Source organism: Mastacembelus armatus, chromosome 21 (assembly GCF_900324485.2).
Source record: "Mastacembelus armatus chromosome 21, fMasArm1.2, whole genome shotgun sequence".
NCBI lineage: Eukaryota > Metazoa > Chordata > Actinopteri > Synbranchiformes > Mastacembelidae > Mastacembelus > Mastacembelus armatus.
In genome coordinates this window covers 8,997,140-9,025,136 of record NC_046653.1, presented here as the reverse complement: position 1 = coordinate 9,025,136, position 27,997 = coordinate 8,997,140, and the positions used below count along the sequence as shown (strand labels likewise).

The 27,997-nt window shown below is 41.4% G+C and overlaps 1 protein-coding gene across 1 annotated transcript; it reads left to right on the top strand.

The window, feature by feature from the left end:
• Positions 1-14: 14 nt before the first annotated feature.
• LOC113123397 (histamine N-methyltransferase-like) lies at positions 15-21,921 on the top strand. Its single transcript, XM_026295423.1, has 7 exons — positions 15-161; positions 11,424-11,570; positions 12,601-12,653; positions 16,643-16,750; positions 17,507-17,637; positions 18,909-19,002; positions 19,149-21,921. Exons 2-7 carry the CDS (start codon positions 11,434-11,436, stop codon positions 19,517-19,519), a joined length of 894 nt encoding a protein of 297 aa, XP_026151208.1. The 5' UTR covers positions 15-161; positions 11,424-11,433; the 3' UTR covers positions 19,520-21,921.
• Positions 21,922-27,997: the final 6,076 nt, after the last annotated feature.

Below are 27,997 nucleotides of genomic sequence, written 5' to 3'. Positions count from 1 at the left end.
TTCATTTACCTTTGGGGCTTTTCTGGCCCAGCCTTCTGAAAGAGAAGGGGTCGCTCCAGTAGGAGGGTATTTAAAGTTGGTCTGACACCTGCCACTACACGCAAAAGAAGCAGAAGGTTTTTATTCAATCCAGCTCTTCAGACATCCTCACTTCTTCACCTGTAAGTGAAAACTGTCATGATCCTAAAATAGGGTAATATATTTTCAGGGTATTTTTGTTGAGGTATCTAACAAAGATATACTAAACAAAATTATACCCAAGTATACTTGGCTGATAGGTATACAGAAACAAATATTGAATTATATTAGGCCAGTACTTGTACTTATTCTTCACTGAACATTGCTTATATTGACAAGTACAGAATTGCATAGGTCTATAGTCTGAATTTTTTGAAGATCGAGATATACATAGAATATAAATAAATATAATTATCCATTCCTGCCTTTTAATTTTCTTATTGTGTAGTTTCAGGTGGAATAACTTAGAGTGAATATTACAGAGGTAGATCTAAACCATTAGTAGCAAACAGCAAGTCCACTGAAACATAAACCACTGGTTACAACACTACTTCACACTCATGACTGCTCTTTTAGTCATGTTCCTATGAATTTGGCCTATAGAGAATGTATAATACAGAGCACTATCTCTGTTGATAAATCAACACTAAAAAGTGTTTATATGTGAACAGTGGACACATAATACACATTTTAGTGGTAAATTAACACTCTGAGAGGGGGAGGGGGTTTGGACTGATGCGATTTCTCAGCATGACTCTTAGACTGAAACAATGTTTGACCACTATTGTTGTTTGAGTTCACATTATTTGGTCAAGGTCTTTTTGTTGTGTGTGTTTGTAGCAATGTATGTAGTTACTATTTCATCCTGTGTTAATTAGTTTTGTCTGAGTGTTGTGATACATGTACTGCCCTTTGTTGTGTGGGGGGTTGACCTAATGATTATATTGAGATTTCTATGGACTTGTCAAAATAAAAGAAAGCTGTTAAAACTGTCAAGTTTCCATTGTTTCCTGTGTAGGCCAGTGCTTGCTATACTATTGCTGCTATGCAACAACTTAGAGGTGAAGTAATTAGGTACTCAAATTTAGTACTGTTATAGTTAATGAAGTATTCATAAAGTAAACTTTTATCGTCTAAAAACAGAATAATTGTTACTGACTAGAAACCTAACATTTTACATAGAAGATTATTTACAGTGTACTTTCATCCTTCCTGACCGCCAGAGGGCGGTGCTGCAAGCACTGACTGTTCCCTTCGCGCGTGCGCAGTTGAGTAATTAGCAACAAAGTCACGTGTGACCCCGGATGACCCCCAGAGGTGATATATTCCGGCGTCATCCGAGGCTCTTTTCCACTTTTCTTTTCGCGCGCGGTTCGCGTGGTGGGCAGGTTGCTTAGCAAGCGGCACACTCCTCACCAATTTCTGGGAGCTCCGTGAGACTGTGGATTCGGGGATTTCACGCTGTAACATACCCAGGAGGTAATAATTGTGCGCTTTTTCGCTGTGGGTGTACCGCACCAGAAAAAGTTGTTTCCTGTTTGGAGTGCCTAATTTGTTGGTGACGGTAGCGTTCCCGCTCCCCTCTCCCATTTTTTCTGCGTTGGACGCATTGTTTGTTTGCTGCGGTCAAGACGCCGTAGTTGTTTTTCATTAGTAGTGATTTGAGTACTGGTGGTGATGGTAGCGTTCCCGCTCTCCTCTCCCACTTGTTGTTTGCTGAATGGTTTGATTGCCGAGGTCAGGTCATAGTGGCGTGTCCGGTTATCAATACCACAAGCATTTACTGGTGACGGTAGCGTTCGCGCTCCCCGCTCCCACTTTGCTTTTGGCGCATCGTTTTTTCGCTGGGGCTGAAACGCTGCAGTTGATTTCTTTAAAAACAAAACAACAAGGGATACAACTGAAACCCAGTGTTGCCAACTTAGCGACTTTGTCGCTGTATTTAGCGAGTATTCAGACCCCTCTAGCGACATGTTTTTTTAAAAGCGACTAGTGACAAATCTGGCGACTTTTTCTGGTGTTACTGGAGACTTTTGGAGACTCTGTGTCTGTACTGCACCGTTCTTACACTCAATTTGCCACAGTAAGACGGCAAATCAGCTGCAGCCGCGGGCCCCTCCTCCGTCCCAAAGCCCTCACAGGCGGCCCAGTCCTCTCGCAGCAGTCCCCTCCTCCCAGCTGCAGTCACAGCAGGAAATGTTCAGGCATCCGCGTCCCGACTGCAAATGAATCGCGCATGCGATCATGTATGTGCGTGATCTGTACTGCAGACAGTGAAGCCTCCCAGCATGGAGGGGGCTCACTGCTGTGCGACCTGTGGTAACATACTTCAGCCAGATGATGAGCACGACCTCTGCCTGGCCTGCCTCGGTCCGGATCACCTAAGGGGAAGGTTTATCTGACAGCCCATGCATGAATTGCAGCTACTTGCCTCGTGCACGGAGATTAGCCAGGTTGGCACTGCTGACACCGGGGGATGAGGGTGACCCCCCCCCCCTCAGGATGAGAGGCGTTAGGGCCACCTCGGCGGTCAAGGCGCCTGGCTGAGCCCGTGGTTACAACACCCTCCCCTAAGAAGAGGACAAAAGCCGGACGTGGGCTTTCCTCGAGGGTTGCCCGGCTGTCAGCAGAATTAGCTGAGATGAGATCTGTGTTCTTAGCTCAACATCCTGACCCTCCGGCAGAGGCAGCAGCGCCGTCCTCTCTGCCTATGCCTGGTTGGGCATAGGCAGGACGATGTCCGTTCATTGGCCGCCTCAGCTTCCCAGTTTATGGAGGATTCTGGGGAGGGGTCCTCTTGGGCTTCAGACATGAGTTCGGTGTCCTCTGGTTGCAGCTGACACAGGGACACTTCGATGCAATACCTTATGCGCAAGGCGCTGCAGTGCTTGAAAATAGAGGTCCCACAGCAGGTTGACTCGACCCCGCAGAGTGCCTTCTTCAGATGTGGACGGCCCCATACGGCCTTTGTTGTTCCCCCCTTCCAGAGAATATCTGCGGGGGAGCTACATGCCTGCTGGAGGGACCTCATTGTGACACCTGAGGAGGCCCTGCGCCCACGGCCTCAATGCCGAGTCACCGATGACCTGGTGACAAGGGCCTCTGATGCCATTGCGTGTGCTGGCCGTCTGGGAGACTCACTGGTGCACCTGATGTTTGCCTTATCGGCCTCCTTGCCGGACAGCACAGTTGCGACTTACGCTACAGCATTCAGCGATGCAGCATTGCAGGCTTTTGCCCTCTTAACCCGTGAGCTGGGTAGGATGATGTTGTCTCTAGTCCAGACTCTCCATCAGATATGGCTGGCACAGTCGGCACTGACGGAGCAGTGTCGCAAAGTCCTCTGTAGTGTCCCAGTGGAACTGGGAAAATTATTTGGGTCAGCTGCATCGGAAGCGCTGGAATGCACCATTCGGGCTCAGGTGACCAGGCAGTAGCTGTCGAACAGAACCCACTGTGGTACTGGTCCTTACCAGCATCACCGGGCGCTGAGGGTGGGCAGGGGCTTTCAGGATCAAGCCCGTCCTTCGCCGGAACAGCCTTGGGCCCAGCGTCCCCCCCCCCCCCCCCCCCAAAGCCCCTAAGGGCCGTGGTGCCAGGGGATGAAACTTCCGGGTCGGCGGTCGGGGCTTCACCCAACAGCACAGCTGTTGGGCTGCTCTCACTTCAGACTCATGGGTACGAGTTGCAATTCCGATGCCGGCCCCCTATATCGAACCTGGTCAAAACGACCATCATCAGAGACCCGGCAAAAACCCCTCCAGGAGAGTGGCATCTCCACCCGGAGGTGCTAAACAAGATCTGGAGCCTCTATGGCAGGGCGGAGGTGGATCTGCCTCGCAGGAGTCGATACACTGTCCCCTCTGGTTTTCCCTGGTGCTCTAGCCCATCCCTGGTCTCGGGGTCTCTTGTATGCCTTCCCACCGCTATCCCTAGTTGTTCCAACACTCCAGAGGGTTCTTCAGGATGGTCAGGACTGTTATTGGTGGCCCCCTGCTGGCCGTCACGGCCATGGTTACCACTACTGCGCGAATTCTGTCGCAGCAGGCCATCGTGCCTTCCGCACAGGGAAGACCTTCTGTCCCAACTGGGAGGGAGGATCTGGCACCCCAATCCTTGATGTTTCCAGCTGTGGGTTTGGCCGTTGGAATATATGAATGTGGTAACCCCTCAGCCATTGGATGTGGTCCTCCGGCCAGAGGCCTTGGGATCTTCTCCGTGAGGTGGATACTCTTCGTGACTTCGCTGATATAAGTCATTCAGTGCTTGCAGGACCGCCCTCTGGAGGTCAGGAAGGATGAAATAGAACGAGAGTTACGCATGTAACTGCGGTTCTATGAATCCTGAATTGACTGCCAGAGCTCTCTTGTCCCTCAGAAGCCTTGCGTTCCCATGAGAAGATTCTGTAGGAAAAGAGCCTCAGATGACGCTGGAATATATCACCTCTGGGGGTCATCCGGGGTCCCAGTGACTTTGTTGATATAATTACTCGAACTGCGCACGCGCGAAGGGAGCATTCAGTACTTGCAGCACCGCCCTCTGGTGGTCATTCCGGATTCATAGAACCGCAGTTACATGCGTAACTCTCGTTTTATAAACTGAGCGAGTCAAAATAATCCCAAGAAATCTTGAAATACTAGCCTTAAAATCATATTAGTACATTGATATTAGCAATATAAAAGTACAAATATCACAGTATATTGTAATAAGTCTGTTACAAGTTAAATTCTGTATGCCAAATTTTGATTGAGTAAAATTTAAAAGTATTAGCAATGAAATATACTTGAAGCATCAGAAATAGTCATTCAGTGGCACATCAAAGAGTAACTAGTAAATGAAATTATAAAATAAATGTAGTAGAATATTTTCCTCTGAAATATACTGAACTCAAACTATGACGTAGCAAAAGGATGGGAATACTGAAGTAAAGTACAGATGCCTCAAAATTGTACTGATTTCTACAACAAATGTGGCAGCCAACCTCCAAGTCCTTACACTGTCGCCAAAGGACCCCCCACTCTGTTTGACTGATAGCTCCCATAGGTGATGGGAAACAGGGTCTATCTGCAACAGAAGCTGTGGTTTTGCTAAAATGAAATATCTGTTAAAAATACAAAATTACTCACACAGACTTTGCAGATTATTCTTGATGTAAATATTTGCTGTTTATTTTGTCAGATTTTGTACCATGGCATCTCCACTGATGAGTCTGGTTAATGATGACAGCAGATACCAGAAATCCTTCCAGCTTTTCCTGGAGCGTTCCTCTGAGCATCAGTGTATGCAGGACTTCATCCATAATATTCTGCCAGACATACTGACCAGGTAAGATACCACACACTTCTGTCTGATTACTTCAGTGATATCAACATACTGTCACAGTCTTTGTCCGACATCTAAAGACAGCATTACCTGTCTGGATAAAACTGATTACAAACCAGATCTGAAAAAACCAAGTCCTGGAGTGTGGTTAACATGACAAATAGTATGAGAAACTACTGAGCAACACTTAGGAGGATCATCTTGTAGTTATTGTAAGACAGAACTTTGTGAAACCTGTGTATGTATTGTTATAGCAATGTTCCCCAGTGGTTGAAAGTAAATTTCTGCCTCTTTAACCGGAAACTATTTATCACAAACATTCAGGCTTTAAAGAGCAGGTTCATGAGCCAAGTTCAACTAATTATCATGCATTTGTTTTATCAATGTAAATTCTTTTCACTGTTTAGACAGTGATGAGCTCATGAGCAAACAAACAATAAAGTGATGTAACCTGTGCAGATGAGCCAACATGCACTGTCTTTGTCAGTGCTGCTGAAAACAGTCAGCAGTGCCAGTTGTTGACGACTGAAGTCCATCCTAAAAAGAACATGTAGGTTCTTTGTTCTTTCACTCACTAAATCAAATAAGTGACAATTAAAATAGATGAACCAGCTGAACAGTGTGTGCATAACTGTGAATGACAATTAGTGTTTGTCTCGTCCTGCATTTCTCTCCTGTTGATATAAGCTGTAGGAGGTGAATGTCAGGCAGCAGAGAACCAAACTAAACTCTCTACTCCATGTGACTGTCTATGAGGCAGATCAGAGAGGAGTCTGGAGACTCACAGCTAAATTAGAAAGTTTAATGGTCTAATCAGACACGAATGACAGAACATGTCGCAGTAGCAGTCGATGCATCTGTGCTTGGAAATTCTTCAGACACTGGATCAAAACATGTCACATACCCAAGTGTCAGGCAGAATTGACAGTTACCAGCCCAAAAATCTGACCCACATTTGGCAGGTTGGAGATGGAGACTGGACTGTTCTGAAAAGTCCAAATTTTTTTCTTTTTTCTGCTCTGCCCTCAGTGTTGCAGATGGAAAGTCCCATCTAAATGTCATAGGAGTTGGAAGTGGAGCTGGTAAGAACACACACTATAGGACATTTTCACTGCTGAACTTAGCTTATGTTCTATGGGACACTGTAAATAGCCGAGCGTCCTCTGCTGTTACTCTGTTACTCTTCCATCATCATCACTGCTTTTCATCATTAAATCTGGTGAACCATTTGGACTGAAACAATTGTAAAAATCAATAGTTGAAGACATTTACTCTAAGGTGTACTTAAGTACAAAACTGAGATACAGTACTTGTGCTATCTAGAGATTGAGTCATAGCAACTGGACTTCTAGTCTTTAGGTCGATCTAAAAACATCAAGCACTAACATCAAGGAGGACTTGAGTAGATATACAGTAAGGTTCAAGTCCATTTTCATTAAGTCCTTGGTGTATTTGTGCTTGTGTTGAAACATAGGAAAAGTATATTTTTTGTAATTCTCCAAAACACAAGATTAGTGAAAGAGTTACTGATACATAAAAGCCTATTCAAAGGAAATTTGTGCGAAGTGGCCCAACATGACTTCCTCTGTGATTGGAGATCTGCTCCCTGTGTAGATTTAAATGGCTCATTTTAGGATTAGGAAAATCCCATGACTCTCATGACTTTCCAGTGATTACACACTACTGACAACACACTAATAATTTATTACTATATTCCATTTCCATTTCAGCTAATACATCGCTCTAAATATTACACATTGGAAATTTACATATGGATCTGGACACATTGTGCACCACTGGATAGCACACCTAACTTAGGTTATGTTATGGTGGTTGACTGAATGTAGAGTTTGCCTGTTGGTGGAAAGTAAGTCCAAATGTTATTTGCAAGAAGTATAGTAGGTGGTTTTAAATAAAAACTGTATTTGTGCCTGAAGGTGAGATGGACCTAGAGATCTTCTCCGAGCTCCATCAGAAACACCCAGGGGTGACAGTGGATAATGAGGTGGTGGAGCCTAACAGCCAGCAGCTCCATAATTATAAAGGTACAGTCTTTACAAGTACACCTTTTCATTTACCACAATTATACATTCACAATCTCCCCTAAAATATGTTTCAGTATTTCACTGCAACAATGTATATTCCTGTTTCTTCTTGTATTTCTGAATGAGGATGCATTTTAAAGCAGCTCTTGGCTTTCACACTTATGCATTCGTAATAGTCATTCATGTAATTACTGCAGGGAGTCCTTTAGTCACTGGTCCTGGACTCAAAGCCTCATATCAGTACCCAAGCTTCTGAAGTGTCTTGGAGTAAAACAGTAAATACAATCCAGCTCCAAGTCTGCTGCTCCCTAGCCTGTAATTTACCATCATGTCAGTGCTGCTATCACAAAATATTCATGATATTGACAAGATATTGTGTAATTTGCACTTAAACTGGAGTCTGATGGACTTCATTTTTGTTTTTTCTGTGCATCTCTAATATGGTGGGCATTTAATACACTGAATTTTGAAAAAATATTGCAGAAGAGTGTTTTCTGAGTTAATTTTTTACTTTCCCTAAAAATGTCACATGCATTAACAATACAGAATGTGATTTTTGACACTAATATTTTTGGTGTAAATACAGTAATATGGTATACTATGGTAGATTTTTTATTTTTTTATTTTTTTTTTTTTTGCTTTTCTGCAGTTTTAGTGTCACAGAAACCAGGTTTAGACTACATCAAATTTATCTGGAACCAGATGACTACATCTGAGTTTGAAGAGCACTGGAATGAAAAGAAGATGACCAAGAAAGCTGACTTCATTCACATGATACAGGTTGGTGCTGCTGATGCTGATCCAGCTTCTGGCCCACAGACACATCTTGGTCATATTCATTTGGTGACACTTCACAGAAATGAATCCCATCAGAACATGTGTCTACCATAGTGTTATAATTAGATGTTCTGTGAATCCAGTTAAAAGCTCTTTATCTGTGGTGAAATCAACAGATGCTGTACTATGTGAAGGATCCTGAAGCTACCATCAACTTCTTCCATAGTCTCCTGGACAAGAACGGGAAGCTACTGATCATCCTGGTGTCTGGTTAGTGGATCAGTGATTATTGTAGCCTGTGAAAAGCAGCACAAGGAAAAACCCATTCCTGCATTCTGGTAAACACTGTGCACATTTCTCACAGCGGAAAGTAGAAAAACAAACATGTTGTGCTGCAAATTCTGAATTCTATAAAAACATTTATTATATTTCAGTCAGTGCCATGATATCTCTTCTGTTGATGAGGCTGTTTTCTTTTATCACACATGCTGTCAATGTTTCTGAAGGGAAGGCAGAGTTGGCCATTCAGTCAGTTGATTTATTATTTTATTTCAAACTATATTTATGATGCACACGGTGATTAGTTCAGAATCAACATTCAGTCTCATTGAGCTGCCAGCATGACTGTCTTGTTTTCATGCCATCTGTTTCAACAGAGATTGGTTGGGGGACGCTGTGGCAGAAGTACAGGAACCAGCTCTTTAATACAGAAGTAAGTCAGTGTGTGACCACTGGAGACATCAAAACCATCCTGGACTCCAAGGGGCTGAGCTACCAGAGCTATGAGCTGCCAAATGAAATAGATATCACCGAATGTTTCAGTGAAGGGGATGAGAAGGGAGAGCTGCTGCTTGATTTTGTCACTCATGTGGTGAACTTCAGTAAAACGGCTCCAGCTGAGCTGAAAGCTGGTGTCTTAGATTTGCTTCGGCAGCCAGACTGTAGTGTGGAGTCCAACGGAAGAGTTATCTTCAAAAGCAGCATTGGAGTGATAGTCATAGATCAGCTTAGTTAGAACAGTCTGTTAGTACAGTGAATGTGATATTTGATTCTAACATCATATAATCTTTGATGGGCTACATTTGGCAGAGTGTACAAACTCCATTACACTGCTGCTTTGATTGTCACTTCACTTTGGAAATATGAAATAAATGGAACATTTAATTTCACATGGAAACAAATGTATTAATTTTATATAGACTGAACACTTCTGTGAGTGGTTGGATTGTGTTTTGTTGTTCAGTTTTATATATATATATCTATATATATCCCAGCCAACTGGGAGCAACAGTGGGTCTTTTGTCAGCTTTTTCTATTCATGTGTATTGGGTGAAATTAAAACAAACCAAAATAGTGTTATATATATATATATATATATATATATATATATATATATATACACTATATATTATATAGATTAACTATATAAAATTAAAAACAAGACTTTAAAATGCATAAAGTTAATACATATACTCATTAGTAAGTACATATATTTCAGACTTGCATTTTGACCAATATCCCACAGTCCCTGTTGGGTTTCAAACCAGGAGATGGTGTTTATACAAACTGTGAAAAAGTGACTAAAAACTGACCAAGGTCCATCTGCTGTTCCAAGCAGACCATGACATCAAGCTAGCTTGACGTTAGATAACTTACGTTACGTTTTCATTTGTTTGACTAAGGTCACATGATGTCAGTATAAAAATACCTGGCTCTGTTAGCTCACCAAACCAGCAACATGCAGACAAAGGAGAGCTGAAAACAGGTCAGACACATTTTTGGAAAAGTATAAATAAGGGCTTGATTAAAAATCCCATGGAACACTATTAATTATTTATTAATTACACTATTATTGTAGGACAATGAATTGAATATGGCACCACTACACACCTGACAAAAATGGCTGCGCATCAAAACTCACAGATTAAGAGGGCGGGAGAATGCCAACTAAATGAATCAAAACAAAGTCACGTAAAACTAGAGTACATTTTCACTGCTGAACTTAGCTTATGTTCTATGGGACACTGTAAATAGCCGAGCGTCCTCTGCTGTTACTCTGTTACCTTCCATCATCATCACTGCTTTTCATCATTAAATCTGGTGAACCATTTGGACTGAAACAATGTAAAAATCAATAGTTGAAGACATTTACTCTAAGGTGTACTAAGTACAAAACTGAGATACAGTTTTGTGCTATCTAGAGATTGATCATAGCAACTGGACTTCTAGTCTTTAGGTCGATCTAAAAACATAAGCACTAACACAAGGAGGACTTGAGTAGATATACAGTAAGGTTCAAGTCTTTTCATTAAGTCTTGGTGTATTTGTGCTTGTGTTGAAACATAGAAAAGTATATTTTTGTAATTCTCCAAAACACAAGATTAGTGAAAGAGTTACGATACATAAAAGCCTATTCAAAGGAAATTTGTGCGAAGTGGCCCAACATGACTTCCTCTGTGATTGGAGATCTGCTCCCTGTGTAGATTTAAATGGCTCATTTTAGGATTAGGAAAATCCCATGACTCTCATGATTTCCAGTGATTACACACTACGTGACAACACACTAAAATTTATTACTATATTCCATTTCCATTTCAGCTAATACATCGCTCTAAATATTACACATGGAAATTTACATATGGATCTGGACACATTGTGCACCACTGGATAGCACACCTAACTTAGGTTATGTTATGTTGGTTGACTGAATGTAGAGTTTGCCTGTTGGTGGAAAGTAAGTCCAAATGTTATTTGCAAGAAGTAAGTAGGTGGTTTTAAATAAAAACGTATTTGTGCCTGAAGGTGAGATGGACCTAGAGATCTTTCTCCGAGCTCCATCAGAAACACCCAGGGGTGACAGTGGATAATGAGGTTGTGGGCCTAACAGCCAGCAGCTCCATAATTATAAAGGTACAGTCTTTACAAGTACACCTTTTCATTTACCACAATTATACATTCACAATCTCCCCTAAAATAGTTTCAGTATTTCACTGCAACAATGTATATCCTGTTTCTTCTTGTATTCTGAATGAGGATGCATTTTAAAGCAGCTCTTGGCTTTCACACTTATGCATTCGTAATAGTCCACATGTAAACTGCAGGGAGTCCTTTAGTCCGGGTCCTGGACCAAAGCCTCATATCAGACCCAAGCTTCTGAAGTATCCGTTTTGCTAAAATGAAATATCTGTTAAAAATACAAAATTACTCACACAGACTTTGCAGATTATTCTTGATGTAAATATTTGCTGTTTGTTTTGTCAGATTTTGTACCATGGCATCTCCACTGAGGAGTCTGGTTAATGATGACAGCAGATACGAAAAAGCCTTCCGACTTTTCCTGCAGCGTTCCTCTGAGCATCAGTGTATGCAGGACTTCATCCATAATATTCTGCCAGACATATTGACCAGGTAATATACCACACACTTCTGTCTGATTACTTCAGTGATATCAACATACTGTCACAGTCTTTGTCCGACATCTAAAGACAGCATTACCTGTCTGGATAGAACTGATTACAAACCAGATCTGAAAAAACCAAGTCCTGGAGTGGGGTTAACATGACAAATAGTATGAGAAACTACTGAGCAACACTTAGGAGGATCATCTTGTAGTTATTGTAAGACAGAACTTTGAGAAACCTGTGTATGTATTGTTATAGCAATGTTCCCCAGTGGTTGAAAGTAAGTTTCTGCCTCTTTGACTGGAAACTATTTATCACAAACATTCAGGCTTTAAAGAGCAGGTTCATGAGCCAAGTTCAACTAATTATCATGCATTTGTTTTATCAATGTAAATTCTTTTCACTGTTTAGACAGTGATGAGCTCATGAGCATACAAACAATAAAGTGATGTAACCTGTGCAGATGAGCCAACATACACTGTCTTTGTCAGTGCTGCTGAAAACAGTCAGCAGTGCCAGTTGTTGACGCCTGAAGTCCATCCTAAAAAAGAACATGTAGGTTCTTTGTTCTTTCACTCACTAAATCAAATAAGTGACAATTAAAATAGATGAACCAGCTGAACAGTGTGTGCATAACTGTGAATGACAATTAGTGAGTGTTTGTCTCGTCCTGCATTTTTCTCCGTTGATATAAGCTGTAGGAGGTGAATGTCAGGCAGCAGAGAACCAAACTAAACTCTCTACTCCATGTGACTGTCTATGAGGCAGATCAGAGAGGAGTCTGGAGACTCACAGCTAAATTAGAAAGTTTAATGGTCTAATCAGACACGAATGACAGAACATGTCGCAGTAGCAGTCGATGCATCTGTGCTTGGAAATTCTTCAGACACTGGATCAAAACATGTCACATACCCAAGTGTCAGGCAGAATTGACAGTTACCAGCCCAAAAATCTGACCCACATTTGGCAGGTTGGAGATGAAGACTGGACTGTTCTGAAAAGTCCAAATGTTTTTCTTTTTTCTGCTCTGCCCTCAGTGTTGCAGATGGAAAGTCCCATCTAAATGTCATAGGAGTTGGAAGTGGAGCCGGTAAGAACACTGTAGCAAATATAAATATATACATGTATTGAACATGAATGTGTTATTATGTCTGGTTTAGGAATTATGAATATCATAAACCATCTTCATAATTTTGTGGCACCAGATCCTTTGATGGCGGATCAACCAGTCAGTTAATGAGCAATACAGGATATCAGTCTACAATCTGAATGAGAGTTCTCCCGATTCAGTGACGTATTTACTGTGTGAAATAACATCGATAATGCCAGTAACAGATGTCTATTTATTTACATAGGGGGAAACAGAGGGAGAATTGGTCAGAGAAACTGGATGAATTAACAATTAAAGCATTATAACAGTATAAAAGTAGGTGTTTCGCAAGAAGCTCTAAGTAAATATGGAGACCAGCTGAGATCAGTGTGAGACAACCAGCACAGCCATGGGTTACTTGTCTGACCTCGACTTTACTGAGGCTCAGTCCGTTTCGCTGCGGGTTGGTCCAACTGCAGTCTGCCAGCGGTTTTCCAGGAGATACATAGGCGTTCCCCGAAGACGTCCGCTGCAGGCCTGTAGTCCGTTCATTGTCTTTTGTCACTCTCCATCTGGCTGCTGCAGGGTTGTCCCGTGGAGTTTCGTTGATGTGGGCTGATCAGCTGGAGGTGAGCTGTTTCCTGCAAGACAGCCAGGGAGGATGTCTTTGGGTCTCTCCTGTGCTTGGGCAATAAAAGCATTCTCTACCTCATCATCTGTCAGTGATCTCTTTCTGAGGGTCTTTTTTTTTCTCAGAGCGAGAAGGTTTTCAGAGTTTCTGAGTCTCCAGAGAATCTTTACGATTTTGCAGGGATTTTGAGGAATCAGAAAGTCTGTCTGCACATCTGGGTGTGTACTGTCTTTTTGTGTCTTGCTGTGCTGGGTGGCTAATCCATCTGGTTGGTCCATCATTGTGCATGACACAATGTGGTTGTTCTAGGAGGTGCTCCGTCGTTGCTCGTGATTGGTTCACAGTTCCCTGACTGTGATGGTGCAGTCTCACTGGTCTGTGTGAATTGAGAGACTAATCTTTTCTTTAAGTTTTTAAGAATGTTTTCTAAAATGGGACAATCATTTCTTTTTCCATCCAGCAAAGTTCAAACACATGACAAACTTAGCAACTAACCAGAGTCAATAGTTCAACAACAACATAAATGAGCGTCAATAAAACCTGCCACAGGTATATGGATTAACAACAAGCATGACTGACAGATAAACAATAGCACATCTTCTATATCACACCGTAGTCTGACAGCGATGCTCTGCATAAGTCTGGTCACACATGTTCCATGTACTTAGCAATCAAAGTAGAAATATAACAACAACAATTCATTGTCATTGCATTGGTTTCAAGTCCTTTCTACAAGGGAGTTTTAAGGTATTAAGGTATTAACAGCCAGGAGGGAGCAGGGGAGTCTATTTGTTAAGAGGAGTTCTCTTAGTAAGAGCCTGTGGTCTGCTCTTTGTCAAATGGAGCCTTGACAGTGCAGGTTTTGGCGGAGAGGGCTGTGCTGTAACGGAACCAGGCTGACACAAAGGTAAGTGCTGTCCTCAAAGTATCTTTATTTGCAGGAACGTAGGAACAGGAATCATATGAACAAGTATTGGAAACCACGGGGAGTGAAGTCCGTGTCTCACTTCGATTAGCTACGAGATCGGACGGGGAACGGGAGTGTGAGAAGCGTATTTATGTGTGAGGGAGAGTGCAGATGAGGTGCAGGTGAGTGACTTGGGAACAGGTGAGACGAATAGTGGTGATTGCCAGGGGGAAAACCTGGCAGAACCGTAACAGTACCCCCCTCTCCACAGCCAACTCCTGGGGGCCGGACCCCCCTCCTGAGGACAGGGGACCGTGGAAACTGGGGACAGAGGAGACTGGGGACCGTGGAGAGGCAGCAGCCGCGGTGGCGGTGGTTCCGGAGACCGCGGCCACGGCGGTAGAGACTGCGGAGGCAGCGGTTCTGGAGACCACGATAGCGGTGGTGACAGCTGCGGAGGTGGTGGTTCAGGGGACACTGGCGGCGGCAGCTCGGGGGACTCTGGTGGTGACAGCTCGGGGGACTCTGACGGCGGCTGCTGAGACGGCTGAGGAAGCTGCTGCTGAGACGGCAGGGGATGCTCTGGCAGCGGTCGCGGCAGCAGCGACTCAGGGATCTCAGGTTTGTGCCGCAGGGGCGGCGACCTGAGACTCGGTGGCTCTGGGAACGCTGGAGACGACTCTGGGAACGCTGGAGGCTCTGGCGGCCGGAGATACTCGGGCTCTGGCTCTGGCGGCTGGAGATACTCGGGCTCTGGCTCTGGCGGCTGGAGAGACTCAGGCTCTGGCGGCTGGAAAGACTCAGGCTCTGGCTCTGGCGGCTGGAGAGACTCAGGCTCTGGCGGCTGGAAAGACTCGGGCTCTGGCGGCTGGAGAGACTCGGGCTCGGGCGGCTGGAGAAGCTGAGACTCGGGCTCGGGCGGCTGGAGAGACTCGGACTCGGGCGGCTGGAGAAGCTGAGACTCGGGCTCGGGCGGCTTGGGAGAGACTCGGGCGCGGATTGCAGGATGGACTCGGGCTTGGACTGCTGGAACGATTCGGGCTGGGACTGCTGGAGGAACTCTGGCTCTGGCTGCTGGCCCTTTAACTTGCGGCGACGTCGGCGGGGAGTCACCCGGGGCCGAGGCTCAGGTGGTTGGGCAGCATGATGTGGAAGGTTCTCCCCGACAGTGGCGACCCGGTTGTTGTTGTCGAGGGTGCAAATCCGACCAGGAAGCTGTTGGTGGCGACCCCGGCCACAGAAATAGGGCGGCGGAGTCACAAATTCTCCATGCCCCCTCTATGGGAAGGCACTGATCTAGGCACTGTTCCAGAACCAACCTGAGATCTTGGACGTGGTAGACTAGCCAGTTGGTCCCCTCCTGAGACAGGCGACCCTCGGGACCCAGGAGAATGTCAGTAAACGCCGTGAGGGAGGTAAAGATGTCCCGGTAGCAAACCGCCCGCTGGATTTCCTCCGACAGGAGCGGTAGCGGTAGGTGCAGGTGAGTGACTTGGAAACAGGTGAGACGAATAGTGGTGATTGCCAGGGGGAAAACCTGGCAGAAGCATAACATGTGCCACTTCCTGTTGTTTACCTTAGTAGGTCACTAAAGGTTTTAGAGCCATAAATTCCCTGGAGGATAAAACTCCTCCTTCAGTCTTGGAATGTGAACATATCCCTGCCTTAGGTCTGCTACAACACATACTAAAGGACATATTCACTGCTGAACTTATGTTCTAAGGGTTTGTTGAAGGGTTGGTGTTGAGAAAGATACCACACCTACCTCAATACACTGTTGCAACTACTGATGTGCTACGATGCACTCATACCCCAATCATTGTGATTCAGCACAATTTGATTCTACACAATGAAAGCATGTGTGACACAACATGATCGAATGATGGACAGGTGTGATGCTATGCAATTCAGTGAATTTGATTAAAACCACCTACTACTTGGAAATAACATTTTGACCTTTCCAACAGTACCCAAAGTCTTCATTTAGTCAACCAACATAACATAACCAGTGGTGCAAGATGTATCCAGATCCTTTAGTTAAGTACAAGTGGCAAATGGCACATTTCTCACAAATTACATTTTATAAATGATCTACTTTAAATAGAATTTAGCCACAGCAGGTAATTTTGCTTTAGGATTTATTGAACCTGAGAAGTAACCAGGTATAAATGAAGCACAGGAAGTGATGTGGACAGATGTTGAATATTCCTGATTAGAATAAATACTAACTTACAATCCATTATAATGGATTATACTGTCTATTATCTACAGGTAATCTGTAACATAGCTCCATTGTGAAACTGACATGACAGGTCAGATAAATTAGAAGTACTAGATTCAACTGTTGGTCACTAATAGTTACAAAAGATAGTCCCTCACAAATCTGCACTACCTGGCATCTTTGTGAATGGTAAGTAAATATTTAAATAAAACCTGTATTTCTTCTTGTAGGTCAGATGGACCTAGAGATACTTTCAGAGATCCATCAGAAACACCCAGGGGTGACAGTGGATAATGAGGTGGTGGAGCCTAACAGCCAGCAGCTCCATAATTATAAAGGTACAATCTTTGCAGGCGCACATTCTCACGCATCATAAGTTTCTGAACATTCACCTTGTATATTCCTATTTCTTTTTGTATCTCTTAATAATCAGAATACATTTCAAAGTGACTCTTATGCTTTCAGGGGGATATTGTGAAGTATGAATGAATCTTCTGTGATTTACAGACTTTCTCAGAGAAAGGCTCATAGTTAATTAGTAATTAGTACCAAAAGAACTGAAACATATTTATCCACATATATTTCTTTCATCATTAGATACAACCTACAGACGTTTAATGCCAAGAATTCCTTTACCGGAAAACAGCTTTTAAAGTTTATTTTCACTGATATTTTACTCCTGTTAAAGTGTGTTTTTCTACTTTTTCTGTGCCTAATGGTTTTGAAATGGACAGGGCTTTGGGCCAAGTGGTATCCACTGGTTTTAATGTTAAGTTTAAGTTTAATGTTTAAGTTTAATACAGCACAAGCAAGTTTGTTGGTTTTGATAGCAGAGCAGCAAATTACCCAACTTCAATTGCAAGTATTATAGCCTAAAACATGCTGAGTATAGAAAATATATTTCAACAGTATTTCAGTGTTTACTTTTTAATACACAAAATTTTCAATAATAGTGAAGAGGAGTGTTTTCTGAGTTTTACTTTCCTGGAAAGAAAAAAACATGCAGTAACAACACAGAAAGTAATTTTTCACACTGTAAGAGTTTTTTGTTCAAATACACTGATATAAAGTATCTATTTGTTATCTGTCTGCAGCTGCAGTGTCACAGAAACCAGGTTTATACTACATCAAATTTACCTGGAACCAGACGACTGCGTCTGAGTTTGAAGAGCACTGGAAAGAAAAGAAGATGACCAAGAAAGCTGACTTCATTCACATGATACAGGTTGGTGCTGCTGATGCTGATCCAGCTTCTGGCCCACAGACACATCTAGGTCATATTCATTTGGTGACACCTCACAGCAATTAATCCCATCAGAACGTCTGCTCTATCTTGCTCATTGCCTGTTGCTGTGAGCTCACACATATCTTCTCTCCGTGAAAGTGGTGCACATTGCAGGTGAATACAACGTGGCCGCAGACATTATGTCCTGAGGCAGTCCTCACACGGGGGATTGGCGTCTCCATCCAAGAGAGTGGCTCAGGTATGGAGCAGGTTTGGACAGGTGTCAGTGGATCTTTTAGCAGCTTGCGACAACATGGTGTGACCATTGGTTCGCTATGTGGGCAAAGAACAACCCACCACTGGGGATAGATGCCTTTGCTTATTGGCCATGGCCTCTTTGCCTTCTCTATGCATTCACTCTGATCCCCCTGATCTCTCAGCTGCTGGCTTGGATTCAGGAGGAGGATCTGGAAGTGATTCTGATAGCTCCGGAGCAGGCCAGAGCATCATGGTTTCCACTTCTGTGACACATTCTGGCATCTCCCCCACAGAAGATTCCATGGAAAGATTTCGCTCTGTCGGGGTGTCATCATCATCAATGGTGTTTCTTCCATTGCAGGCCCTCTCCCCATGGTTTTGTCATTTCTCCGGTTATTCCTGGAGAGAAATGTGGCGTTTAACACCATAAAAACATGTGGTGATTCAGATCTACAGTGATCACACTGGACGGTTTCTTTTGTCCACCCCATTCATCCGCAGAGGAAACTGCGTTGCACCTTCTCTGCCCAGTGCACACTCTGGCATGTTATGTGGAATGCGCGGCAGAGCCTAGACAATTCCTTTTTTTCTGGCTCTTCTCCTGGGTTGCCAGGCCCAGTGAGGCGTGAAGCATTTCTGGCTATCGCTTTGACCCATAGTGGTAGCCCAGAGGGCTGCACCACAATGAAACACAACATTGGTTACATATTGTAATCCAAGATTCTGTGAATTGGGTGCAGCCCTCTGGGCTGTGGGCCACACACAAGAACGGTTCTGTTCTAAGGAAACAGCTTGCATGTCCTTGAGCTGCGGACGAAATTGAGATACTCAGTCCGGGCGAGGAGGGCTCAGTCCGGGTCGGCATAGATGAATTTCTCTTTAGTGCACAGGTGCAAAGAAAGGATATGGGCCATAGTGATAACCCAGAAGGCTGAGCCCAGTTCACTGAATCTTGGTTTGCAATAAGTAACCAATGTTACCAGCTCACTGATTATCTGTGGTGAAATCAACAGATGCTGTACTTTGTGAAGGATCCTGAAGCTACCATCAACTTCTTCCATAGTCTCCTCAACAAGAACGGGAAGCTACTGATCATCCAAATGACCGGTTAGTGGATCAGTAAGAAAATACTATGACAGTGGTTATTGTAGCCTGTGAAAAGCAGCACAAGGAAAAAGGTTTTCTGACATTCTGTTCCATTCTGTGCACTGTGCATAAAATTCTTTGTCTTATTTTCATGCCATCTGTTCAAGCGACTAGTGGCTGGGAAAAGCTATGGCAGAAGTACAGGAACCAACTCTTTAAAGGGGAAAGAGGTCCTTGTGTGACTACTGGAGACATCAAAACCATCCTGGACTCCAAGGGACTGAGCTACCAGAGCTATGAGCTGCCATCTGAAATGGATATCACCAAATGTTTCACTGAAGGGGATGAGAAGGGAGAGCTGCTGCTCGATTTTCTTACTCAGCTGGTGAACTTCAGTCAAACGGCTCCAGCTGAGCTGAAAGCTGGTGTCTTAGATTTTCTTCGGCAACCAGACTGTAGTGTGGAATCCAACGGCCAAGTTATCTTTAACAACACCATGGAAGTGATAGTCATAAATCAGCTCAGAAGAGTCTGTTAGTACAGTGAATGTGATATTTGCAATTGATTGTTAGCATAGCTGTTAAATTGATTATTTAAATTGGGTGGAGTAGTACTCTAAAATTGCCCATAATAGTGAGTGTGAGTGTGTGTGGTTGTTTCTCTTTGTGTGTCTCTATGTGGCCCTGTCATGACCTGTCCAGGGTGTACCCCTGCCTTCCACCGAAAGAGGGCTGGGATAGGCTCCAGCAGATCCCTGTGACCCTGGTTAAGGAATAAGTGGGTATAGAAAATGGATGGATGGATGGGTGGAGTATTTTACCTTGTATAATCAACTATTAAGCTCTTAGCCTATGTGGGAAATACTTTGTGTTACATGATCAGTGGTGCAGTCTTGCTTTGACAAAACATGAACTATCGCCAGGAAATGTTGTGATTTTATAGTTTTTCTAAGAACCGCTATTTTGGGTTGGTATATTATTTCATGTGAACAATGAAAATGGCTTAATTGTTATTATTTTATAAGCATCTTATTTTTGTTTTGTGTCACAATACACAAATTTTCCCAACAAATATCAAGATCAGTGTTTTAATCAGCTTCAGATTCTAACATCATATAATTTTAATAGGCTACATTTGGCAGACTGTACAAACCTCATTACAGTGCTGCTCTGACTAATCACATTACTTTGGAAATATAACAATAAATGGAACTGATCACTTACTTTTACCATGGAGATTGAGCTTTTAGTTTTAGATGAGCTGTTTGGATTGTGGCTTTTCGGTGATATGTATGAAAATATTTGCCCAGTTCATTTGTACAAGTGAAAGACAAGAGACAAAACCAAGGGCTGCTTACACTGACCCCTAGGTTTTGCTTGTAAAATTAACTTGCAAAGATGACTGGAAGATAAGGTAATATTGAAGTCCACACAATAGAGATATTAAGGTTTATATTTCATTAATTCATTATCTGTACTCGCTTATTTGTATTTAGGGTCACAGGGATCTGGTGGAATCTATCCCAGCTCTCTTCACATGAAAGGCAGGGGTACACCCTGGACAGGTCACCACAGGGCCACGTATAGACAAAGAGAGAAAATGTAAACTCCACACAGAAAGTTGTGGAAAATTCTCCGGGCAGCCAGGGCCGAGTGAAGCCGGATTTACCTGATTTAGTAAATGAGAAATTAATGTTAAAGTGAGGTTTTGGGTACTAACATGAAAGCTGGCTTGTGCTGACTATGCACCAGTTGCAAAGCCTTGCTCAGCCAACTGGGAGCAACAGTGGGTCTTTTGTCAGCTTTTTCCATTCATGTGTATTGGGTGAAATTAAAACAAACCAAAATAATGTTATATATATATATATATATATATTATATAGATTAACTATATAAAATTAAAAACAAGACTTTAAAATGCATAAAGTTAATACATATACTCATTAGTAAGTACATATATTTCAGACTTGCATTTTGACCAATATCCCACAGTCCCTGTTGGGTTTCGAACCAGGAGATGGTGTTTATACAAACTGTGAAAAAGTGACCAAAAACTGACCAAGGTCCATCTGCTGTTCCAAGCAGACCATGACATCAAGCTAGCTTGACGTTAGATAACTTACGTTACGTTTTCATTTGTTTGACTAAGGTCACATGATGTCAGTATAAAAATACCTGGCTCTGTTAGCTCACCAAACCAGCAACATGCAGACAAAGGAGAGCTGAAAACAGGTCAGACACATTTTTGGAAAAGTATAAATAAGGGCTTGATTAAAAATCCCATGGAACACTATTAATTATTTATTAATTACACTATTATTGTAGGACAATGAATTGAATATGGCACCACTACACACCTGACAAAAATGGCTGCGCATCAAAACTCACAGATTAAGAGGGCGGGAGAATGCCAACTAAATGAATCAAAACAAAGTCACTTAAATAGTGAGAGTTCACAGCTTGATTTTGGTTTTAGTTCATTTTCTTTAACTATAATCACAGATAGAAACTAAACTAAACAACCTCAGGGGATCAGGGTTATTGGTGACTGCCTGTCAAGACCCCATCAAAATGAGTTTTCCTTTGCTCTGCAGCACACCAGACTTTCATCTTTTGCCGCTTCCTTCGTCCTTTCTTTTTAAGCATCTGCCCCTGACAGGCTCATATTACTGTAGATAAAATCAGTCATCCTGATTTTCTACCACCAATCACAGAACAATATTTTTGGGGGAAAATTTATGTCAAGGCAATATATGGTAAATGTGAAGGTCCCTCTTTCACCATATATTAAATTTCTGTTGTATGTTTGCATACAATATATGTGTAATGCACTGCAGGGCACAGTCGTGGCTGCAAAACCATAGGAGTTATTAGTAAGTAAGTATCTATGTAAGTACTTTTAAATGTACCTTAAGTATTAAAAGTAAAAGTACTCACACAATGGGTTGTCTCTCAATGTCAAAGCTGTGCCACTACTAATAATACTTATAAGCAACAACTTTTGTTTATTGGAAAGGATGGTGAATTTAGAGTCCTTACCCTTTGTAACACTGTTCACACTGTAACTTACAATTATGTGGTTGACAAGTTAACTATCAGGGATTATCTGCAAAGTTAATACCATTAAAGAGAACCAATTAAGAGAACTGGTTAAATCTTTAAATCGTTCATTTAACTCTAAAACAAGTCAATGCAAAGCATTGTGCTCTTTTGATAACAGTATAGGAAAAAAAAACGCAATACTTTTTAACCCCAGACTAGGCACAAAGTTTGCATGCCACGCAAGAACCAGTCAACAAAGGTAACGTTATAGATCTTACAGTGAGGAAAGTGAATATGATCATTTGCTAGGTTCATGAAAAAACAAGAAAACTTGCCCATTAACACTAATCTAACAACCGAGAAAGACAAGAGCCTTTACCACAATGTTAAATGGTGCCTTGTGATCACCATCTCTACTGAAAGACAAGCCACTGACCACTAGACAGGCGAAAAACACTAATGCACAGTGCTGCCCAGATTTCTATTTATTTAATGAAATATTATTGTCTGGCCAGATTAGTCTTTAGGATACTTTAGGATTGTCACTAATTTGGCTTAATTAACCCTCAAAATACCAAATAAACTTGTCAATATGGTGTTTATACAAACTGTGAAGTATGAACTTTGAGGAGGCTTCTCTACCGCCCTCTGCTGTCAGGATAGAGTTAAACCTGATTGGTTTAAACTTCCCAGGCACCAATGCAATCCATGTCTTTGTGTGGGCAAATTTTTGATAATAAAAAGTAACGAGTAACGGCACACATTGTAGAAATGTAGTGGAGTAGAAAGTATAGATAATAACTGAAAAATGTAATAGAGAAAATATCAAAAGTATGCACTATTATTTTTACTTTAGTAAAGTACACATATGTAAAAATGTACTTAAGTACAGTAACAAAGTACAAATACTTCGTTATATTTCACCACTGGACAACATGCACCAGGTATCTACATTGTAAATGTAATGAATACCAGGAATTCACTACTTTGGGTCAGTTTATTATTGATTAGGTGCAAGTGTGATTAATTATGGTATTAAAATTTCAATAGCAATTAGCAAATTGTTACTTTTCCCAGGAGTGGAAAGTCACAGGTTAGATGAGGAGATGTTTAAAGAGAGTAGACTGTTTTTCTTTGCTTGTTTTTTTGACTGAACCTGAGTGCACTCGTTATAATCAAAGGAGATTGCTGACTGCACTCCATGTTTCATTTATTGTTAATCTGAGACGAACTTATCTAAAGAGAAAATGTTTCCAACACATGTTCAGGAAAAGACTTTATGCCTGAAACTCTATAAAATACTAAAATACAAACCTAAACTATTACTGACTAAACAGACAACAGGTTATTTTCCTGTTAAAATGCTGTCAGCTCTCAGAACGTGATGGCAGATACTTCAGTGATATTAGTAGCCTTATAGTCTGCAACCCATCTGGATGTCTTGGTCCCACCAGGTAGCGATTGACTACAACTGTGGATCCCACATATTGTATCATTTGATTTAGATTTATTTTATTTGGATTGTTTTCAAGTAGCTACTGGCTCTCAGAACTATCTTAGGATTATGAACCAAATTTCAAATTCGTCCATGCTGAGTTGTCCTGTGCCAGAAGCAAGCTGGATTTTTAAGCCAGTGGAATGGACGGAGTGGTGGCCCAATCCACTTTTCAGGTGGGCTACAAGTTGCACACATTATTTCATACAAGCTTAGATTGTTTTGTAAAGAGAAACTTGTATTTCTTTTGCCAAGGTTTCTGCATTGTCATCTGTGGGAGGTCAAGACACAAAAAAGTAACATGGAATGTCCTGGCAACCTCTTCTCCTGCAGTGTTTACACAAAATCAACTGGAAAGTGGTGAATGGAAAAAGGTTTTACAGAATGTAGAGCAAAATCACACTAATCTGTAAGTATGAACCTAAATTGTCCCAATTTTGCAGGAGCAACAGATACAGAGATATTGCAGCACGACATCAGGTGGCTTAATTTGCCCTATGGTCAAGCAGATGGATGCCAGGAATGTCACAAGACGTGAGGGGCAGCTACTTTAATGGTGTTAAGACAGACACAGTTTTTATAAATGTTACATATGATTTTGCATCCAGATGTTTAATAAGTCCATGTTCAGACTGGATAAAAGTTATTTTTGTTATTGTAATTTCATATTTAAGGAGGACTGTCTACAGTTAGTTTAATTTTAATACATGTAAAAGGCTGCATTCTATGTCTACTCTGAACACAGTAAAGCAGTGTACTTCACTGTGGGGTCAGGTTGTGGCAGTGAAGAGGTTTGTCATGTTCTATCCAACAATAAATGTGCTTTTTAAAGCAGAGCTGATGTGTAGTCCTTTTAAGCCTCTATTTAAAGTTTGTTCTATTTTAATGGGCAAGTAATAAAGTTTGTGTGCCCTAATACAAATAAATAATACAAAAATAGATAACGATATAAATACAGATAAGATTAAAGAGAAGGGGTCGCCCCAGTAGGAGGGTATTTAAAGTTGGTCTGACACCTGCCACTACACGCTAAAGAAGCAGAAGGTTTTTATTCAATCCAGCTCTTCAGACATCCTCACTTCTTCACCTGTAAGTGAAAACTGTCATGATCCTAAAATAGGGTAATATATTTTCAGGGTATTTTTGTTGAGGTATCTAACAAAGATATACTAAACAAAATTATACCCAAGTATACTTGGCTGATAGGTATACAGAAACAAATATTGAATTATATTAGGCCAGCAGGGTGTCCGCGGATCCTTAAAGTCTTAAATTCCATATTACAAAACTAAGGCCTTAATTAGCATTGAAATGTCTTAAATTCGCGTTTCAAATGTCTTAAAATGAAATCTAACCGACCCCATAAAGAAGATTTTATTTTCATCTTGAAATCAATTTGAAAGCCTTTCGCGTATTTGTTACGCAGAAAGAAATAGGCGGAACCAACTAAAATACGCGTTTGAGGGGAGTTTATTTAACACATGCTTTCCGGCAGCTGCGTGAACTGCGGGAAAGTTTCAGCATTGGTCTTTTGCCATGGGTAAATGTACATTTAATGACAATTGGTTACAAAACCCTAATTTTGCGCCGTGGTTAAGTCCAGTTAGTGGCAACGTGTTCGAGGTCCGGTGCAGGCTGTGCAAAAAAAAGTAAAACTCGGAACAATGGGTATGAAATCTTTGGAGACCCACATGCGGTGTGAATAAGACAAAGCGGCTGCAGAAACCTGTCGGAAAACACCTGGCATTTTATTTTTGTTTTACTCAATAAACCAAACGGTGTGTAAACACTTTACATCAATAAACAGTGTGTTATTGTAATTGGTTGTATTGTGGGATGTTTTATTTTATTTCTACAAAATTGGTCTTAAATTTCATTGTGTGGTATTAAAAAGGTCTTAAAAAGTCTTAAATCTAGCTCTTAGAAACCTGCAGATACCCTGGCCAGTACTTGTACTTATTCTTAACTATACTTTGCTTATATTGACAATTATACAGAATTGTATAGGTCTATAGTCTGAATTTTTTGAAGATCGAGATATACATAGAATATAAATAAATATAATTATCCATTCCTGCCTTTTAATTTTCTTATTGTGTAGTTTCAGGTGGAATAACTTAGAGTGAATATTACAGAGGTAGATCTAAACCATTAGTAGCAAACAGCAAGTCCACTGAAACATAAACCACTGGTTACAACACTACTTCTCACTCATGACTGCTCTTTTAGTCATGTTCCTATGAATTTGGCCTATAGAGAATGTATAATACAGAGCACTATCTCTGTTGATAAATCAACACTAAAAAGTGTTTATATGTGAACAGTGGACACATATTACACATTTTAGTGGTAAATTAACACTCTGAGAGGGGGAGGGGGTTTGGACTGATGCGATTCCTCAGCATGACTCTCAGACTGAAACAATGTTTGACCACTATTGTTGTTTGAGTTCACATTATTCGGTCAAGGTCTGTTTGTTGTGTGTGTTTGTAGCAATGTATGTAGTTACTATTTCATCCTGTGTTAATTATTTTTGACTGAGTGTTGTGATACATGTACTGCCCTTTGTTGTGTGGGGGGTTGACCTAATGATTATATTGAGATTTCTATGGACTTGTCAAAATAAAAGAAAGCTGTTAAAACTGTCAAGTTTCCATTGTTTCCTGTGTAGGCCAGTGCTTGCTATACTATTGCTGCTATGCAACAACTTAGAGGTGAAGTAATCAAATTTAGTACTCTTATAGTTAACTAGACAATGCAATTTCTGAAGAAATTGCGTTGGGATTGCTCATTGCCGCGAAAAGCTTGAGTCAAATCGCGTCGCCGAAGCATGTTTTGAAACGCCTGACGCAGTTGCAATAATCGAGAAATATGAACTGTAGTGAGGGTGCTTTTATTTTGAGAAAATGCCATAAAAAGGCTTTTATTTTGAAAGGACAAAGACCTGAAACTGTATGCCAATAACCAATGTCTGTTTTAATACTGAGTTGCTGTTTCAGGCATTTCTATTGAGAAAATGCTATTTCAGGGCTTTTATTTTGAAAGGACAAAGTGCTGCAGGAGACTCTTGGGACCTTATACAAGAATCTGGACTTTATTTTGAATATTCCTTATACTTTACAAAAATGTAATATTTTCCTATAAATAACTGCAGACTTTTATTGTGAAAGCCTGACCATGTCAAAAACCATGGCTGACATGGAAAATGGCCTTACTTGGTAGCTGAAGCTGTATGCCAATAGGCAATGTCCATTTTAATATTGAGTTGCTGTTTCAGGGCTTCTCTATTGAGAAAATGCTATTTCAGGGCCTTTATTTTGAAAGGACAAAGTGCTGCAGGAGACTCATGGGACCTTTTACTAGAATCTGGACTTTATTTTGAATATTCCTTTTACTTCACAGAAAATGTAAATTGTTCTAAATAACTGAGAATGGTCCCCATGTGTAACAGCATTAGGCAGCCAGTCATTCTTAATTACCAACCACAGACAGTTGTTGTTCTGCTATGGCTTTGTGAGCTGTTGCTATGGTGACCTAAACCCAGAGTGGGAAGGGGAGTGACACAGCACTTTACACACGCGGATTGGAGAAACTGAGAAAACTTCACCTCACAAAATGGAGGACTACAGAAAAACTATAAGTGCTATCAATATAATTCTTTCACTAACAGTCCCAGGAGGCTTCAACAAAGAGACTGATCCTGATTTTTGTGAAGATATTCCAAAAAATGAAGGATTGGTGGCAAGTTAGAAACGGCCTTCATTTGTGTTTCTCACCAGAAATGGGAGAGCTCTTTATAATGGGAGTGAATGAGAGATTGAGCAGTCACTGTCTGTCTGTTTGGCCACGTGGTGGAAAAACTGTAGGTCCTATCAAAATGAGAACAGCATTGCCTGAAAGAAGACAAAACTCTCTACTACTTTTGAGAAAATGGTGTAAGAAGAGTCAAAACTGTGGCCGCGAGTTAGAGAGAAAAATTTTCCATAAACTTAACAGCTTCTCCCACTCTAGTGATGATGTCACCACTCTAGCTGTGAACATTCCACTCCCATAGACGCCAATGTAAAATTCAGAAAATTCCTAAAAAAACCCTAAAACTTAAACTGCAATTAAAGAAAAACCGTAATAGATATCAAAAAGCTGTATACAAGACGTATAGATTAATGCCTTCTGACCCGTTTAAAGGTCGAATGGTGTTTCTAGCTGAAAGTATGCTGACACAGTTAAAGCTGAAAGAGGACAAAGTTGAAGAGGATTTTAACATTCTCTCCATTCATTCCTATGGGAAAAACGGCGGAATAATAATAATAAAAAAAAATAAAAAATAAAAAATAAATAATAATTCTTTTTTCTTTTTTTCTATAAAAACTATAAAACTATAAAAGAATAGTTTTATAAACTAATAAGTCATAAGTCAAAATAATCCCAAGAAGTCTTGAAATACTAGCCTTAAAATCATACTAGTAGTACATTGATATTA